The sequence below is a fragment of the Triticum urartu genome, chromosome 6A (genome assembly GCF_056163025.1).
Source record: "Triticum urartu cultivar PI428250 chromosome 6A, HENAU_Tu73, whole genome shotgun sequence".
Classification (NCBI taxonomy): domain Eukaryota; kingdom Viridiplantae; phylum Streptophyta; class Magnoliopsida; order Poales; family Poaceae; genus Triticum; species Triticum urartu.
In genome coordinates this window covers 105,414,266-105,434,945 of record NC_141878.1, presented here as the reverse complement: position 1 = coordinate 105,434,945, position 20,680 = coordinate 105,414,266, and the positions used below count along the sequence as shown (strand labels likewise).

Sequence of the window (20,680 nt, the reverse complement as noted above, 5' to 3'; positions counted from 1 at the left end):
TTGTCGTCTCAGTCTCTCAAAAATGCTCATAGGGATAGGGTATGCGTGTGTGCGTTCATATGAGTGAATGTATGTGTGTATGTATGAGTGTTTGCATCTATATTGTGTCAACAAAAAAGAAAAGGTCCCTCACAAAAAAAAACCAAAAAAAAAGGTACCAAAGTTTGAAAAACTATCAAGGTACCATCGCATATCGCACACTCGTTCACTCGTACACAACGCTGCCCCCATTACCTACCTAGTAGCCACGGACGATGAGCTCCTGGCGCCCGACCGGCTCGCACGGCTCCCCACCTCGCCGTGGTCGACCCCACGATGAGCACCCCGGAACCCTTCCCGCTCCGCCGCACTTCGCCGGTAGCCAGGCTCCCCAGATGTTCCCTGCGGCCGCCGTCGCGAGACATCTCGCCTCGTTCCAGACTGCTGCCACCTCCAACACGCGCCAACAACCAACCGATAACACCGAAGCCTGCCACCCTCCTCACCATCACCGCCCCGCCGACGCCGCCAGCAGGTTCACCGCGCCCTGGCCGCCCACGTTTGCTCCGCCGCGTCCTAGCTTCCCGTCCTGGGCCGCGGCCGTGCGCCCCACCGCGATGATCCCACGTGAGACCGGAAGAACCCATGGCGTCTACTCCGGCTGCACGGCAGGGGCGGGCGTCGGGAACACGGTGACTAATGCAGGCTGCCTGCGCATGGCAGCGAGCGTCGGGAGCACGGCCGCCGGCGGGGGGCGCAACTTCATCGTCTCGCCGCTGTCGCTCCACGCGGCGCTCGCGCTGGTGGCCGCTGGCGCCAAGGGCGAGACGCAGCGGGAGCTGCTGGATTTCCTGGTGGGGCCAGCTGGGTCGTCGCTCGCCGCGCTGCACGGCGACCCGGCGATCAGACTGGTGGGCATGCTCCGTGGTCTCGAGCAGACGTCCTTCGCGTGCGGCGTCTGGGTCGCCCGTGGGCGGGCACTCAGGCCGGAGTTCGTGGAGGTCGCCGGCGCTGTCTACGCCGCCGTCGCGGAATCCGTTGACTTCCGGTCAGAGGTAACTTGCTGTGTACGCCTACCGAACAGCTCAAAGCGGAGTATAATATTTTAATAAAAATATTAGTATTAAATTGATATCAAATGGGCCAAGCCTGTGTAGAAGAATCAAGTCAAAGCCCATCCATATATTAAGAAAGCAACAACTAAACTATTACACATATAGAGACAGAAAAAGAAAAGACATTGCACCAAATGTCATAGCAAAGGATCCCTTAGATAACAAACATAAACATTAACCACCTTTCTTTGACCGCGAGAAAGCCCTCCAACAGTGATGTCCCAAGGAATGACTCGTAAGCGTCATTGCCGTTAGGTCAAACCACTAACGTTTAGATTAGATCATAGGTTCACCCTTCGGAGTAAGGAGTACATTGTGTAAAACATATACAACTAATGATGCGCATCTATGCTTTTCGAAAAGTCTTTTTGCACGAATCCCTAAGCATCACAATTACGTAACCATAATGGCAAGTCAGACTAATCAACCATCTCTAATATGAGTTGACCAGTTCAGCCCATATCCAAAGACTAACCCGCCCCGGGCCGATCACAATCCCCACACGACACGACGATCTGATTCAACTTTCTCGAATGCGATTGTGTGTTCCTACTGGTGCATGTCGTCGGGGATCTCGCATAGGACCCGGAGAGGAGCGTTGGTTGATGTTGATGGAGTCAAGGAGCATGTACTCGTCCTCCACATGATCATCCCCTTAGAGAGTTGGAATGTGTGAACACCATGAACTGCCAGTGCCTCCACGCCATCCTAGTCAGTGTTGTCTCCGACAGCCGTATGTGTCCATGAGTCCATCTACAGCAGTTTGTAGTTGTTGACGCGGTAGAGATCGAGGTAATCACTGGCTTTTAGAGCCTTGACTGCAGTGGCATGACTTCTCTAATAATCCCATAAGCCAAGCATTTGTTATACTTTTTTGGTGAAAAGCAAGTTTCTATTGTATGATTGCAACATACCTACAAAACTGCTTTTGTTCAAATTTTAGAACATGCACGTGTATTTCTTAAAGGAAATTAATTTGCCAAAAGGTCAATTTGAAATACTAAGTTTCTTATGATGATTAGCACTATTGTTTGAAATTTAAAAAAATGCAGCAGAAAGCAGGTTTGTGTGTGCGGGGGGGGGGGGGGGGGGGAGCAAGTGAGTGAGTGAGTGAGAGAGTAATAGGAGTAGTGAAATTACAATTGTCTCTTTCAAAATTAGATCCATACTAGCACAATAGTGGCGGGCAAGCAAAAACGTCCACGAAAGTCCGCTGGTGATGGATATTTTCAAAATTTACGTAATTAACGGACGCAAATCACTGACACTCTACCATCATAGACATGCCTTTTTTATAGCCCGCCGGAGATAAGATGAAATCACAAGTGACAATTTTAAATCAAACTTCCTGTGATAACAATGGCTCATGAGGCTAAAGCTCCTAATGCCCACTAGCCTCTCTTAACCCCTGCAACCATTAAAAACCAAAGCATTCATGTGCCCTCTATTAAGGGTGAGTGGTGATGATAAACTACAACAAAAATCATTTTCGAAGGGGGGGGGGGGGGTTATAGGATATGGAAAGATCTTTGTGACATATGGCATTGGTAATACATAATGATATATGATAATATGTGGATTGAAACTTCTAAATATGGGTATCTAATTTCTTAGTAAATTTTTGTTTAAAGTAGCAGTACAGTAATGCCATATTTCTCTATGAGATGAGACATATGATTTTACTGGTTTATTTTGATTACTTTACTAGTACCTTGTAGTGTTTTATGTGCGTTTAAAGTGTATATGTATTCTCATTGTTATATATGTGTAATTTTAGCTTGGAACATGAATACTTCTTGAAAGGATCAATATGGTTGACTAGAGGGGGGGTGAATAGGCAACTAACAATTTTTACCTTTTCTTTAACAATTTAAATTTTGCATCAAAGTAGGTTGTCTAGATATGCAACTAGGTGAGCAACCTATATGATGCAAAAAAGATAGGAACACAAGCAAGCAAGAGATATAACACAAATAAGCTTGCACAAGTAAAGGCACGAGATAACCAAGAGTGGAGCCGGTGGAGACGAGGATGTGTTACCGAAGTTCCTTCCCTTTGAGGGGAAGTACGTATCCGTTGGAGCGGTGTGGAGGCACAATGCTCCCCAAGAAGCCACTAGGGCCACCGTATTCTCCTCACGCCCTCACACAATGCGAGATGTCGTGATTCCACTATTGGTGCCCTTGGAGGCGGCGACCGAACCTTTATAAACAAGGTTGGGGCAATCTCCACAACTCAATTGGAGGCTCCCAAAGACACCACGAAGCTTCACCACAATGGACTATGGCTCCGCGGTGACCTCAACCGTCTAGGGTGCTCAAACACCCAAGAGTAACAAGATCCGCAAGGGATTAGTGGGGGGAATCGAATTTATCTTGGTGGAAGTGTAGATCGGGGCCTTCTCAACCACTCCCAAGCAAATCAACAAGTTTGATTGGCTAGGGAGTGAGATCAGGCGAAAATGGAGCTTAGAGCAACAATGGAGCTTAGGGTTGGAAGAGGTAGTCAACACGAGGAAGAAGACACCCCTTATATAACTAAGGAAGAAAATCCAACCGTTATCCACCTACCAGCCCGCGACCAGCGGTACTACCGTCCCAGGACAGCGGTACTACCGCTGGGCCACGCGGTACTACCGTGAGGAGCCGCGGTACTACCGCAGCAGCAACAGTAGCTAGGGTAGACCTTAAGCACATGGGCTAAGGACGGTACTTCCGCAGACGCGGTACTACCGCTCCCCCTTGCGGTACTACCGCAAGGCAGGGAACCCCAAGCCTGGGAAGAGCGAGGATAACAGAACATCCGTGCCTACTTCCGCTGGAAAATGGACGTAGCAGAAATCCGACACAGTACTACCGCAGAGGGGCGGTACTACCGCCTGGCAGCTGAGCCAGACCGCGCACGGTACTACCGCGCAAGGGATGCTGTACTACCGTGGTAGCGCGGATGTAAAAAAATTACATCCGCCCCTACTACCACGAGGGAGCGGTACTTGGCCTGGGGGTCACGGCACTATGGCTCCAAAGGAGCGGTACTACCGTGGGCACCTGCGGTACTACCGCGCCACAGCACGGTACTACCGCTGGTGCCTACGGTACTACCGCTCACCAGGGAGCAGTACTACCGCAAGCCAACACAGCAGCCAGAACAAGGTGAAGAGATATAAACGGAGGATGCTCCAAGGTGTAGGGGAAAGGAGGGGACAAAGAAGAAATGTGTACGTGATGATTCCACCCAAACCTTTCCGACGCGGACCCCCTCTTAATAGTACGACTTTCCTACGACTCAAATCCACCAAAAAGAAACATAGAAAAATGCCGTCTTCAATAGTCTTTGAGGGACACCAAACCGTCTTGTGCATAGCGAAGAAACGTCTGGGAAACTCAAGACACACGATTAGTCCGCAAACGCATTGTCATCAATCACCAAAACACCTTAGGGATAAAGATGTCCTTACAATCTCCCCCTTTTTGGTGTCCCTCAATTGTGGCGGGCAATTACAATTGTCTCTTTCAAAATTAGATCCATACTAGCACAATAGTGGCGGGCAAGCAAAAACGTCCACGAAAGTCCGCTGGTGATGGATATTTTCAAAATTTACGTAATTAACGGACGCAAATCACTGACACTCTACCATCATAGACATGCCTTTTTTATAGCCCGCCGGAGATAAGATGAAATCACAAGTGACAATTTTAAATCAAACTTCCTGTGATAACAATGGCTCATGAGGCTAAAGCTCCTAATGCCCACTAGCCTCTCTTAACCCCTGCAACCATTAAAAACCAAAGCATTCATGTGCCCTCTATCAAGGGTGAGTGGTGATGATAAACTACAACAAAAATCATTTTCGAAGGGGGGGGGGGGGGTTATAGGATATGGAAAGATCTTTGTGACATATGGCATTGGTAATACATAATGATATATGATAATATGTGGATTGAAACTTCTAAATATGGGTATCTAATTTCTTAGTAAATTTTTGTTTAAAGTAGCAGTACAGTAATGCCATATTTCTCTATGAGATGAGACATATGATTTTACTGGTTTATTTTGATTACTTTACTAGTACCTTGTAGTGTTTTATGTGCGTTTAAAGTGTATATGTATTCTCATTGTTATATATGTATAATTTTAGCTTGGAACATGAATACTTCTTGAAAGGATCAATATGGTTGACTAGAGGGGGGGTGAATAGGCAACTAACAATTTTTACCTTTTCTTTAACAATTTAAATTTTGCATCAAAGTAGGTTGTCTAGATATGCAACTAGGTGAGCAACCTATATGATGCAAAAAAGATAGGAACACAAGCAAGCAAGAGATATAACACAAATAAGCTTGCACAAGTAAAGGCACGAGATAACCAAGAGTGGAGCCGGTGGAGACGAGGATGTGTTACCGAAGTTCCTTCCCTTTGAGGGGAAGTACGTATCCGTTGGAGCGGTGTGGAGGCACAATGCTCCCCAAGAAGCCACTAGGGCCACCGTATTCTCCTCACGCCCTCACACAATGCGAGATGTCGTGATTCCACTATTGGTGCCCTTGGAGGCGGCGACCGAACCTTTATAAACAAGGTTGGGGCAATCTCCACAACTCAATTGGAGGCTCCCAAAGACACCACGAAGCTTCACCACAATGGACTATGGCTCCGCGGTGACCTCAACCGTCTAGGGTGCTCAAACACCCAAGAGTAACAAGATCCGCAAGGGATTAGTGGGGGGAATCGAATTTATCTTGGTGGAAGTGTAGATCGGGGCCTTCTCAACCACTCCCAAGCAAATCAACAAGTTTGATTGGCTAGGGAGTGAGATCAGGCGAAAATGGAGCTTAGAGAAACAATGGAGCTTAGGGTTGGAAGAGGTAGTCAACACGAGGAAGAAGACACCCCTTATATAACTAAGGAAGAAAATCCAACCGTTATCCACCTACCAGCCCGCGACCAGCGGTACTACCGTCCCAGGACAGCGGTACTACCGCTGGGCCACGCGGTACTACCGTGAGGAGCCGCGGTACTACCGCAGCAGCAACAGTAGCTAGGGTAGACCTTAAGCACATGGGCTGAGGACGGTACTTCCGCAGACGCGGTACTACCGCTCCCCCTGGCGGTACTACCGCAAGGCAGGGAACCCCAAGCCTGGGAAGAGCGAGGATAACAGAACATCCGTGCCTACTTCCGCTGGAAAACGGACGTAGCAGAAATCCGACACAGTACTACCGCAGAGGGGCGGTACTACCGCCTGGCAGCTGAGCCAGACCACGCACGGTACTACCGCGCAAGGGATGCTGTACTACCGTGGTAGCGCGGATGTAAAAAAATTACATCCGCCCCTACTACCACGAGGGAGCGGTACTTGGCCTGGGGGTCACGGCACTATGGCTCCAAAGGAGCGGTACTACCGTGGGCACCTACGGTACTACCGCGCCACAGCACGGTACTACCGCTAGTGCCTACGGTACTACCGCTCACCAGGGAGCAGTACTACCGCAAGCCAACACAGCAGCCAGAACAAGGTGAAGAGATATAAACGGAGGATGCTCCAAGGTGTAGGGGAAAGGAGGGGACAAAGAAGAAACGTGTACGTGATGATTCCACCCAAACCTTTCCGACGCGGACCCCCTCTTAATAGTACGACTTTCCTACGACTCAAATCCACCAAAAAGAAACATAGAAAAATGCCGTCTTCAATAGTCTTTGAGGGACACCAAACCGTCTTGTGCATAGCGAAGAAACGTCTGGGAAACTCAAGACACACGATTAGTCCGCAAACGCATTGTCATCAATCACCAAAACACCTTAGGGATAAAGATGTCCTTACAATCTCCCCCTTTTTGGTGGATTGATGACAATACGAGATTTGCACAAGGGAAATAATATTAAGCAAACGCAAACCCCTTCTCTCTAGAATATAGACGGGCTCCCCCTAGATGTGTGCCAACTAGATGGGTGCTTTGGACTGCATGACACACATACTAGTATCAAAGCTCCCCTATATTATAGAGACAAGGCATATCTTGCAATAGTAAGGCTAACACTAGACAAGATAGCACAAACATAAGTTCACTAAGAGATAATAGAGTGCATATGTCTTACACCATATGAAGGATAAGCCTCAAAGACACAAACCAAACAAAGGCAAACGAGGTCCAAACGACAAAGCAAACACACCGAACACGACACACAACTCGCAAACACGCAAATCCCTACACTCTCTCCCCCTTTGGCATCGAGACGCCAAAAAGGCAGAGAGGACACCTACACACAAGGGGTGGCTCAGGCAGAGAAATCATCCCACTGCTCCTCGTGCTCCTCGTCAGACTCGGCGGCGGGGACGGTCTCCTCGATGTCCTCCTTAGAGCTAGTCCACTTGAAACCTTGCTTCGCCATCCATGCAGCCTCTAGCGTGATGGCATCCTCAGAACCGCCAGAGACATCCTCTCCAAAGAGCCTCATGACCTTCTTGTCGCGGCGGCAACTCTCCTTGGATGCCACGTGAGTCCTGTACTGCCCCTTCGCCTGCATGCAGAAGAGAGTCTTTATCTTGTCCTTCAACTTCTTGGCCCACGACGGCTTAGAGGAAGGCGGGGAAGACCTAGCAGCACGGTCCTCAACAACATCCTCTGCACCAGCCTCCTCCTCACCAACAGCCCTCCTAGCAGCAGACGCCTCAGCACGAGTAGTAGTGTTGGCCCAGTTGGGCTTGACGCGGAGACTGATGGACTCATGCCAAATCCAGTCTGGAGCAAGGAACTCATCACCAGGGTACATCTTCTCCCAAGTCGTGGAGATCAACAGAAACAGGTACGGTCCATAGATAGGTACCTTGCGGGTGTACATCGCAAACCGAAGCTCACACCACATGATGTGTGAGACATCAAGTGGCTGAGTCTGAGACAAACGTGCTTCCGTGCACAGGAGCATCATGTCCACCAGATAGGAATGAACCTTGTCCTTGTCGCCAATGCGAGGGAACAGAGTGTTGCGGAAGATGCGATGCATGATATCCAGAAAAGAGTTCAGCACCCAAGTCGACTTGCCACTGGGAAGCACCTTCTCAACATAGTACGGCTGAAGCAAGTTCTTGTTAGCAGACTCAGAGTTGGCATGGGGGCGAACACCAACGGGTGTGTGAAGCCCGTCATCAGGAACGTGGAGCAGACCCATGAACTCCTTCCAGATAGCAGACAACTGACGGCCATTGGTCATCCAGGTCATCCTCCACTCATCCCCGGGGTGAAAGTAAACTGAGGCAAAGAACTGACAGATAATCTCAGGGTCATAGTCAAGGTGGAAGGAGATCACAGGCTCAATAGCGAACTGCTCCACCAAATCCAGAGCTTCTCCAAAATACTCCCGAAACTTGTCCTTCCTCATGTGATTCATGTCTATCCACTTGACATCCACGAAGGTATTCTGCTTGTTCTTGATCACATCCAGATAAATGAGAGCCTGCTGCTTGGTCCAAAACAACTCAGTGCCTCTAAGGATAGCACGAGGATTCACATAAGGGTTGATCTTCCGGCGTTCGACGTACTCATTGAGGGGAATCTCGTCCATGCCCTTAGCAGGTTCCTTTTGCTTGCTGGCGGTGGTCTTGACATTGCGCTTGGGAGCACTGGAGCCCTCTGGTGCTTCATCTTGAGGATTGCGCAGTCGCTTGGAGCCAGTGTCACGACTGGGATTGGAACGGCGAGAGCCACCACCTAAGACACAAGAGAAAGCACACACAAAGAGTGAGAAGAATCAATGCAAAGACCACGACAAAGCAAGGGAAACAAGTAGAAATTATACGGGATAAATGCCACAAGGAAATGAGACAACAACGGTAGTGCTGCCTGGTCATGCGGTACTAAAATTTTAGTACCGCTCCTAGTCGCGGTAGTACTGTGTCCTCACACGGTACTACCGTGGCTTGGAGCGGTAGTAAGACCTTAGTGCCGCAGAATGTGCGGTAGTACCGCACCAAACGAGCGATAGTACCGGATGAGCGGTAGTGTCGCGTCACATGCACGGTAGTACCGCACCGCGTCAGATCCGAGCCTACTTTTGAATCTGAGAAGACGCGCGAAACCACGGCAGAACTACGGTTGATCACATCTACCATGAGACACTATATCAAGTAAAACATCTACGCAACACTACTCTCCTACAACCTTCTCTTGCAAAGATTTGGCCTAAAATCTTAAGAACACAAGCATCTCCCCAAAAACCTAGAGACAAAAGAACCAACAAGAAAGAGAGGGATTTGGGGAAAAACCTTGGTCCATGGCAAGAGGAAGTGGTGGGGAACGATCCCACCGGTCGGAATCCAAAGAGAGCAGCCGGAGACGGAGATCCGACGAGGGACTTCGGCCCCGTTCTTGAGTGAGTGAGAGAGACAAAGTGGGGGGAAACTGATGAATGGGTATGGGGAAGTTAGAACCCCCCGTTCCCGTTCTTATCCCCACGCGCCTCCGACAGTGCGGTAGTACCGCGTATCATCGCGGTAGTACCGCTTGGGCGGAAGGACCGCACCAAAGCGGTAGTACCGCACTGGGCCGGTAGTACCGTACACTCCACGCACGGTAGTACCGTGGCAGGCAGCGGTAGTACCGTGAGCTCAATAAGAAGCACATTTCCAACACAAGAGAAAGAGAGGTCTTCGCACGGAAACTTCAAACGAACACCAAACCACCCAACAAGCTCAAACATGAGGAGGAGAAGGGGCAAAAAGACAACAAGAGACGACCACGAGACACAACCTCTCCAAAGAGAGGGCGGTGCCCGGAGCCACCTATGTTTGAGTCAATTGGTATGGCACCGCGAAGAATTATCCTTGGGCCCATGACCAAAACTCGTCTTTGAAGCACAAGTACCATCAAACATGGCTAATGTGAAAGACTTGATCAATTTATGCATAATGGGGGGAGGGAGAGTTCATTGAGAGAACAACACTCCCCCTATGTCCATGCCTACATCTAAACAAGACAACAAGTTGAGTATGGTGGGGTGTGCAAGGGTTCAAGCAACATTGCTCGAATCAATGATATTTAGCTCATGTCTTAACTCGCGAAATCTTGCTTCATCCAACGGCTTCGTGAAAGTATTTTCACGGTTATCATGAGTGTTGACGTAGTTGAGCTCGATCTCCCCTCACCTAATGTGATCCCAGATGAAGTGATACCAAATCTCAATATGCTTCGTCTTGAAGTGTTGCACCGGGTTGAGAGAAATCTTGATGGCATTTTCATTGTCACACCAAAGAGGCACTTTGTCACAAATGACACCGTAATCCTTTAAAGTTTGCCTCATCCATAAGAGTGTGCACAACAACTACCGGCCGCTACATACTCCGCTTCGGTGGACGAGAGAGACACACAACTTTGCTTTTTGGAAGACCAACTTACCAAAGAGCAACCAAGGAATTGGCACCCTCCGGAAGTGGACTTCCTATCCACTTTGTCTCCCGCCCAATCGGAATCCGAATACCCTACAAGCTTGAAGTTTGCTCCTCTTGGGTACCATAAGCCAAAGTTTGGGGTATGAGCCAAATATCGAAAGATTCGCTTGACCGCCACAAAGTGGCTTTCCTTAGGTGCGGCTTGAAACCATGCACAAATTCCCACACTCAACATGATATCCGGTCTAGATGCACAAAGGTAAAGCAAGGAGCCAATCATGGAGCGATATACCTTTTGATCCACCGCTTTACCACTGGGATCTATGTCAAGTTGGCACTTGGTGGGCATTGGAGTGGAAGCTGGCTTGACATCACTTAGCTTGAATCTCTTGAGCATGTCTTGAGTGTATTTGGCTTGGTTGATGAAGATTCCTTCTCTTCTTTGCTTCACTTCGAACCCTAGAAAGAACTTCAACTCTCCCATGGAAGACATCTCGAACTTTGAGGTCATGAGAGCGGCAAATTCCTCATTGAAAGCTTTGTTAGGGGAGCCAAAGATAATATCATCAACATATAATTGGCACACAAACAACTCTCCTTTAACCTTCTTAGTAAAAAGAGTGGGGTCGATTAGCCCAACTTCAAAACCACGGTCTTGTAACAACTCGGTAAGGTGGTCATACCAAGCACGTGGGGCTTGTTTAAGGCCATAGAGTGCCTTATCGAGTTGATACACATGATCGGGAAAGTAGAGATCCTTGAACCCGGGGGGTTGCTTGACATAAACCAATTCATTAATAGGACCATTAAGAAAAGCACTCTTCACATCCATTTGTTGTAACTTAAAGTTATGATGAGAAGCATATGAAATCAACATGCGAATGGATTCAAGACGAGCAACGGGAGCAAAGGTTTCACCGTAGTCGATACCCTCGACTTGGGAGTAGCCTTGTGCTACCAAGCGAGCCTTGTTGCGAATGATAATACCATGTGCATCTTGCTTGTTCTTAAATATCCACTTGGTTCCAATGACATTGTGGTTCACCGTCGGCCCTGGCACCAATCTCCACACGTTGTTGCACTCGAAGTTGTTGATTTCTTCGTGCATGGATTGAGCCAATCCGGATCTTCGAGCGCCTCATAGACCTTTTGAGGCTCAACACAAGAGACAAACGCGTGATGTTCACAATAGTTTGCTAATTGTCTACGAGTGCTTACCCCCTTTCTTAAGCTTCCAAGCACATTTGTCATGAGATGATCCTTGGTGGAGAGCTTGGAAGCAACCTTGGCGGCACGACGCTCCAATTCCTCCTCGGTGGTGAGTTGAGGAGCGGTCACTTGATCATCTTGAGTGACGTCTTGAGCTTGTTCTTGATCTTGAACTCGCTCGGAGGAGAGAACTTGACCTTGGGCATCACTTGGTGTGTCAACACCGTCTTGAGCATAATCTTGCCCTTGGTCTTGTTCTTGAGGATGAGGGCCTTCACGTTGTTCTTCGGAAGCGTGTGGGCCTTGGGTTGGTGATGGCTCCACTTGAGTGGAGTATTGTCCTTCTCCTTCGGCCACAAGGGGTTCCTCAATGGGTAGGATGAAACCAACACCCATTCTTCTTATGGCTTGAGGAGGAATTTCATCACCTACATCACAAGTGCCACTGCTCCACTTGGGAGCCGTTATTCTCATCAAACTCCACGTTACACGTCTCCTCAATAAGTCCCGTGGATTTGTTGAGGACGCGGTAAGCATGAGAGTTTGTAGCATAACCAACAAATATGCCCTCATAAGCTCTAGCCTCAAATTTAGATAACCGAATACCTTCTTGAGAATGAAACACTTACACCCGAACACCCGAAAGTACTTAAGGTTGGGCTTGTTACCGGTGAGTATATCATATGGAGTCTTGTTCAAGCCCTTGCGGAGGTAGAGCCGATTGGATGCATGACACGCGGTGTTGATGGCTTCGGCCCAAAAGTTTTATGGAGACTTGAACTCCGCCATCATGGTCCTTGCCGCATCCATCAACGTCCGGTTCTTCCTCTCCGCAACACCGTTTTGTTGAGGGGTGTAAGGTGCGGAATTTTGATGCTTGATCCCCTCATCACTAAGAAACTCATCCAAGGTGTAGTTCTTGAACTCGGTGCCGTTGTCACTTCTTATTGTCAAGATCTTTGCATTGTGTTGACGTTGTGCTTCATTTGCAAAGTCAATGACGGTTTGTTGGGTCTCTCTCTTCCTCTTGAAGAAATACACCCAAGTATATCTTGAGTAGTCATCGACAATCACCAAGCAATACTTCCTACCCCCAAGACTATCAAAGGATGGAGGTCCAAAGAGATCCAAGTGAAGGAGCTCCAAAGGCCTCTTTGATTAAATGATAGTCGTGGGAGGGTGAGCCTTCTCATGTAGCTTTGCTTCGATACAAGCACTGCAAGCACGATCTTTAGCAAAACTAACATTTGTTAGTCCACGGACATGATCCCCCTTGAGAAGACTTTGCAAAGATCTCATATTGACATGGGCTAAACGGCGATGCCAAAGCCATCCCACATCAACTTTAGCCATTAGGCATGTCGCTGTCTTAGTGGGTCGCTCCGAAAAGTTAATCACATATAGACCGTTCTTGACATGCCCAACAAAGGCTACTTTAAGAGTCTTGCTCCACAATAGGTCCACGGAATCAATATCAAAAAAAGTGGCAAAGCCCATGAGTGCTAGTTGACAAACGGAAAGTAAATTGTATGCAAGGGACTCAACAAGCATGACCTTCTCGATCGTAAGATCATGAGAAATGACAACTTTGCCGAGTCCCAATACCTTAGAAGACGAGGCATCACCCCACTCAACATTGGTGGGCATGGATGGAATCTTTTGCACGTCCACCACCAAGTCCTTGCTTCCGGTCATATGCTTAGTAGCTCCACGATCGAGCAACCATGACCCCCCACCGGAAGCAAACACCTACAAGAGATCAATGCTTGGTTTTAGGTACCCATTTTGTAATGGGTCCTTTGATGTTAGTAACAAGGGTCTTAGGAACCCAAATAGACCATTCAATGTACTCATAAGGAGAACCAACAAATTTGGCATAAACATGCCCATCACTAGCGCGGCACAACACGTAAGAAGGGTTAAAGTCCCCGACTTTGTTGAGAAGGGGAGCGTTTCCCTTCTTGGCACCAATACCCCTCATGGAGTTTTTCTCCTTCTCCTTAGTAGCACCCTCACCCTCCTTCACAAAGGTTTGCATGAGAGGAGGAGGTCGTTTGGCCTTGTCATTCTTCTTCTTGTTCTTGGACTTGGGCATGTACCCAATCCCTTCCTTGGCCACAACTCCCTTTTGGTTGGTCAAGAGGTCGTTGAGGTTCTTCTCGCCTTGTATGCAAGACGCAAGACCTTTCTCAAGTTGCACCTTTAGCTTAGCGTTCTCCTCAACAAGATGCACATTCTCACAACACGGGTTAGTAGCATTTGCATTATCAATTAACATCATACAAGGAAAAGTGGCTTTTTCCTTGGTTAGCTTTACTTGAAGTTGATCATGAGACTCTTTGAGGCTAGCATGAGCACCCTCCAAGACCTTGTGAGCCTTGTCAAGTATATCAAACTCCTCTTTGAGTCTAGCAAGATCAACCTCAAGTTCGGCCTTCTCGGAGTTTAGGACACGAGAAACAATGAGAACATGATCAAAATCTTTCTTTAACTTAGCATGATCAACGTTGTGTGACTCCTCAAGAGCCAAATGAAGACCACGCTCTTCCTCAAGAGCATTGGAAAGATCTGAGATCTCATCGTCATAGTCACGAATATGTCCTTCCATCTTAGAGATGGTATCTTCGTGAGCCTCGATCATGTCATTGGCTTCACCAAGTTGTTCCAAGAGAGCAAAAAAGTGCTTCTTGGATTTACCCTTGAGTTTGCCCATAAAGGCCTGAAACTCATTCACCTCCACATTAGCTCCCTCATGTTCATCAATGCTATCCGTCGAAGAAGGATGATTAATGATGGTAGTTTTGATGTTGGGGGTTACCTTGTTGGTGGCTTTAGCCATGAGGCACTTGGCGGTGATGCTCTCATTGGGTGAGTCGAAGAGAGACACCCGTGGAGTCGTCGCAATGGCAACTGAGGCCATGGCAACCGACTCACCATCATCATCATCATCATCCTCATTATACTCTTCTTGTACCACCAATGCCTTGGGAGGAGTCTTCTTGGTGAAAGTGCTCTTGTTGGGGAACGACTTGGCGTTGTCCTTTCGGATGAGCTTGCCACCATTGTATTCCCTCTTCTCATACGGGCACTCCGCAACAAAATTCACATTGCCACAATTGTAGCAAGTCCTTGCAGGTTGCTTTCTCTTCGTGCCACTTGAGTTGTTTTTGTTAAAGTTTGGCCTTGAGTTTTTCTTGCTCCAAAATTGCCTTGAAGCAAGTGCCATGTGTTCATGATATGCATACTTTGTATCTTCGGGGTTGCTTTCCTCTTCTTCCTCTTCTTCTTCTTCTTCAACGCAAACCTTAGCCTTCAATGCAAGGTTGGGCTTCTTTGCCCTTTGAGAACGAAGCACCGCATTGTCGGCGGTCTTGTCCAAGATGTTCATGGCCACAAACTCATCCAACACTTTGCTTGAGGTCAAAGTGTGGAAGTCCGGCCTTTGACGAATGACGGAGGACATGGCCTTGTGGTAAGGCATCATTGCCTTGAGGAATTTGCGCTTGATCCAATTGTCATCCGTGTCCTTGCTCCCGTAATCTCGGAGTGAGACTGCGAGTTTGGTTACTCCCCGATAAAGCTCACGAGGTTCTTCATCTTATTTCTTTGCAAACTCATCGGCTTCATCTTGTACCACTTCATAGTTGGAGCGTTGAATGCTTGCGCTTCCCCGGTAGAGTGAGACAACACAAAGCCATGCGTCTTTGGCCAAGGCGAAGGGCCGAAGATGAGGTAGATCTTCGGGTGGAATTGCATCTTGAATGATGAAGAGAGCATTCTCATTGAATTGATTATCCGCGGCTTCTCGGGGAGTGAAGTTGCTTGGATCATGTGGATGGAAACCTTCTTCAATGATTCTCCAAAGATTAGTGTTCACATGATTTAAATGACGCTTAAAGCGGTAAACCCAAGAATCAAAGTCCTCATATTTCACAATCTTAGGGGGAGGACCGGCATGATTCAAATGAGTGGAAGGAACCGGTCCACCATAAACAAGTGGTGGTTCCACATGCGCAAAGATGCCGGTGCCATTTTTACCACTAGAAGAAGGATCCTTTTCACTACTAGTTTCCCCCTTGTCGGAGATAGCATCCGTCACCTTGTCGGTGGGATCACCCACTTTCAACGGTGCGGTGGATAGTTTAAGCCCTTCAAGGAATTTAGTAAACATGCTTTCAACCTCGGTCGTCATGGAGGTTTTCAATGTCTCTAAGGCCACATTGAACTCCTCATGAGAGACCGAGGTTCCCCCATCGCCCGTAGACGAGATCGGATTAACACCGGAGTGTTCCTCCACACCGTCTACGGTATCAACCATACTCTTCGGACGGTAAAGTCCTTAATAAAGAAACGAGGCTCTGATACCAATTGGAAGGATCGATATGGTTGACTAAAGGGGGGAGGGTGAATAGGCAACTAACAATTTTTAGCTTTTCTTTAACAATTTAAACTTTGCATCAAAGTAGGTTGTCTAGATATGCAACTAGGTGAGCAACCTATATGATGCAACAAAGATAGGAACACAAGCAAGCAAGAGATATAACACAAATAAGCTTGCACAAGTAAAGGCACGAGATAACCAAGAGTGGAGCCGGTGGAGACGAGGATGTGTTACCAAAATTCCTTCCCTTTGAGGGGAAGTACGTATCCGTTGGAGCGGTGTGGAGGCACAATGCTCCCCAAGAAGCCACTAGGGCCACCGTATTCTCCTCACGCCCTCACACAATGCGAGATGCCGTGATTCCACTATTGGTGCCCTTGGAGGCGGCGACCGAACCTTTACAAACAAGGTTGGGGCAATCTCCACAACTCAATTAGAGGCTCCCAACGACACCACGAAGCTTCACCACAACGGAAGGCTTCGCGGTGACCTCAACCGTCTAGGGTGCTCAAACACCCAAGAGTAACAAGATCCGCAAGGGATTAGTGGGGGGAATCGAATTTATCTTGGTGGAAGTGTAGATCAGGGCCTTCTCAACCACTCCCAAGCAAATCAACAAGTTTGATTGGCTAGGGAGTGAGATCGGGCGAAAATGGAGCTTAGAGCAACAATGGAGCTTAGGGTTGGAAGAGGTAGTCAACACGAGGAAGAAGGCACCCCTTATATAGCTAAGGAAGAAAATCCAACCGTTATCCACCTACCAGCCCGCGACCAGCGGTACTACCGTCCCAGGACAGCGGCACTACCGCTGGGCCACGCGGTACTACCGTGAGGAGCCGCGGTACTACCACAGTAGCAGTAGCAAGGGCAGACCTTAAGCACATGGGTTGAGGACAGTACTTCTGCAGACGCGGTACTACCGCTCCCCCTTGCGGTACTACCGCAAGGCAGGGAACCCCAAGCCTGGGAAGAGCGAGGATAACAGAACATCTGTGCCTACTTCCACCGGAAAACAGACGTAGCAGAAATCCGACACAGTACTACCGCAGAGGGGAGGTACTACCGCCTGGCAGCTGAGCCAGACCGCGCACGGTACTACCGCGCAAGGGATGCGGTACTACCGTGGTAGCGCGGATGTAAAAAATTACATCCGCCCCTACTACCGCGAGGGAGCGGTACTTGGCCTGGGGGTCACAGCACTATGGCTCCAGAGGAGCGGTACTACCATGGGCACCTGCGGTACTACCACGCCACAGCACGGTACTACCGCTGGTGCCGACGGTACTACCACTCACCAGGGAGCAGTACTACCGCAAGCCAATACAGCAGCCAGAACAAGGTGAAGAGATATAAACGGAGGATGCTCCAAGGTACAGGGGAAAGGAGGGGACAAGGAAGAAACGTGTACGTGATGATTCCACCCGAACCTTTCCGACGCAGACCCCCTCTTAATAGTACGGCTTTCCTACGACTCAAATCCACCAAAAAGAAACGTAGAAAAACACCGTCTTCAATAGTCTTCGAGGGACACCAAACCGTCTTGTGCCTAGCGAAGAAACGTCTGGGAAACTCAAGACACACGATTAGTCCGCAAACGCATTGTCATCAATCACCAAAACACCTTAGGGATAAATATGTCATTACACTTCTGATCTATGCATGTGGTGTATGTCCATTTCATGTCTATATTCCTGATATATGAAGTTGGTGTATATCTGCTTTTTTATTCTGGCCCAATCCATTACCATACCATGACTGAATTCATATAATCCAATATTTGAATCTGCAACCATCTCGCTTTGCAACGAAAAATATACTTGAAAACTGGATTACTTTTTATCATTATCCGACCGAACCCTCTCCAGTTTCATTCATATCTCTATTCCCTCCCCCTATCTCACATAATTTCACCCTAAACCCTTCCCTCTCCATCTCTTTCCCATCTCGCCACCTCCCTCACCCCCTCATCTTTCTTTGACCCCTGCTTCCCCCTCTCCACCCCTCATCTTTGTTTGACCCCTGCTTCCCTCTCTCCCACCCAGTCGATGCATCCTCTTCCACGTCTCTCTATTGTCCAGGTGACAGTGGTGCACGAATCCTAGCAGGATACATTAGCGTCGGGGAAGGAGGCGATCTCCCCGTCCTTGACGTTGTGGCAGCTTCCTTGGTCATCCTCCACGCGACAGTGATGGTTCCCCCAACCATCCTATATGCCGGGTCGGCGGATTTGCACCAATGTCGATGTGGACTCCTCGAGTCGTAGGGGATTTGCAATACAAGTAAAACTAGGGGCAAAGTAGTCTTTTACTTATAAAAGGATGTTTTTTAAGGGCACTTAACAAAGATATTTGGAGGGAATTTAAATGACAACAATTTATGCTGTGAAAAAGTTCATCATAAGTACAAATCATTTCAAATATAATAAAAATTACATCGAGGTCACTAGACCGTTGAGCGACCACTACCGTCGTCAGAACAAGCCGCCAACGCGCCGTTGTTGCCGCTTCCTTACTGGAGCCGGCTTAACCTTATCGTTGACAACCGAAAAGTCTTCATGCACGTGACCCTACGCTCTAAGGACCAGTGCCCTGCAGCTGCAGCCATGTCCAACCACTTTCCAAATATATTCACACTACCAGTCGTAGGTGAAGGTTAAAGGATATAAACACCCCCCCCCCCCCCCCCCCACACACACACACACTTTCTGCGTGTCAAGACTCTTCGCACACCTGAGCATATTTTGTTGGAGTTTGCGTTCTCCTTGGTGGAGCTGGGCATTCAGTTTCCTTGTGAGATGTATTTTGTACCTTTGGCCCGGTGCCCGTCTGCATGTAACGTATTTTATTTGGTCTTGTATGGGTATGTTGTTATCGAACCTTATGTTGGACGCTGTCTTTGGTGGGCTTATTAATTTAAAGTCAGACGCATCTCGCGTCTTGGTTCTAAAGAAGAAGAAAAACACCACCCCCCACATTAGACATGCAAAAGGAAATCATGTTATTATGACATCGATTTGGGATTTTCGTTATATCATTCAATGGAGCTATCTAATTTCCCACTGAGTTTTCAATAAATTCTTTGCGAGTTTCATTGAAGAAATCATCAAAACTTGAACTCTAATGGCACTGTGTAATCAAAGAATTCGGTTTATTTTTGGATGTTATATAAATTCTGTCAAACAATTGATGTGTTGATTGAGCATATTTTTATATTTTCCTTGTACCTCAACTATAACCTTTTCTCAGTTATGTTAACCCGATGTGCTTTTGCAAGTGTGCTAAAACTTTTGCGTAGAACGCATGCCCATTAATCAAAGAACCCGTGCTGACTGCTGACTAACGTTTTTGAACACTCTCTTGCAGCCGGAAAAGGCGAGGCAGCAGGTGAACACCTTCGTGAAACACGAAACCAAAGAGCTCATCGACGAGGTCCTCCCCGCCGGCTCCGTCGACTCATCCACGGTGGTCGTTCTCGCCAACGCGCTCTACTTCAAAGGGACGTGGGCTCAGCCGTTCGACCCGTCGGCGACCTTCGCCGCGCCGTTCCATCTCGCCGACGGCACCACCGTGCGCGCACCGTTCATGACGACGAGCCTGTTTCAGCAGCACGTCGCCGCCTTTCCCGGCTTCAAGGCCCTCAAGCTTCCCTACAAGAACGGCGGCGGCTTCCACCACGTCCACCAAGCCGCGTCATTCTACATGCTCCTCCTCGTCCCGGATCATAGCGCCGCCCTCGGGCTCGCCGGACTCTACGGCAAGGCCGTCTCGACGCCGGACTTTATCAGGAGGCACACGCCGGCGGACCAGGTTCCGGTCGGGCGGTTCATGGTCCCGAAGTTCAGGTTCGAGTTCAAGTTCGAGGCGTCGCGGGAGATGCAGGAGCTCGGGGTGGCCAGGGCTTTCGGAGGCGGCGACTTCTCCGGCATGGTGACAGGCGGAAATGGGCTGCGCATCTCCGGGGTGTATCACAATGCCACCGTCGAGGTGGACGAGCTGGGCACCGTGGCCGCGGCCGCCACCGCCGTGTGCTTGTCGCAGTGCGCAAGCGCGCGGCCTTCCGTGGATTTCGTGGCGGACCGGCCGTTCCTGTTCGCCATCGTCGAGGAGAGGACCGGCGTGGCTCTCTTTCTTGGGCACGTGGTGAATCCTCTGGACGGGTGAATCGTGTGGAATCCTTTCGGGCGGCTTGATACGTCCTGGCTTTTTCATTGCACCTTGATGATTGAGGTAATATCACTAGTAGTCATATAACTTGCACTGGATGTTTAGTTTGATGCTAAAATTTATAAAATATGGATTTGCGGTCACCTAACTTGTTGATTGGTGCAAATACGGTGCATTTTACTGTATCCAGGTGTACACCCTACCTACATGGCATGCCAGCGGCCCACATGTCAGTGTGTAGGGGGTAAATATTTCCAGATAACTCCCTATATTTTTTTGGTTACGCAAAAAAAGTCGAACAGTGTTATAAGAGAAAGGAAATAAACATCATTTGGAGCAGCAGGTTTCGAAACTACATATCTTCAGAAGGCGAACACACCAGGTAAACCAGCAGACCAAGCGCAGTTTGATGTTGCAGGAGAATAACTAGTTTCTATTAACTTCTCCCAGCGCA

The 20,680-nt window shown here is 48.5% G+C and overlaps 1 protein-coding gene across 1 annotated transcript; it reads left to right on the top strand.

Annotated features, from left to right (window-relative positions):
- The first annotated feature begins 214 nt into the window (after nt 1–214).
- LOC125515836 (putative serpin-Z12) lies at nt 215–20,369 on the top strand. The gene is made up of 2 exons (XM_048681336.2): nt 215–1,034; nt 19,426–20,369. The coding sequence occupies exons 1-2, from the start codon at nt 255–257 to the stop codon at nt 20,221–20,223; spliced, it is 1,578 nt and encodes a 525-aa protein (XP_048537293.2). The 5' UTR covers nt 215–254; the 3' UTR covers nt 20,224–20,369.
- The last annotated feature ends 311 nt before the right edge of the window (nt 20,370–20,680 follow it).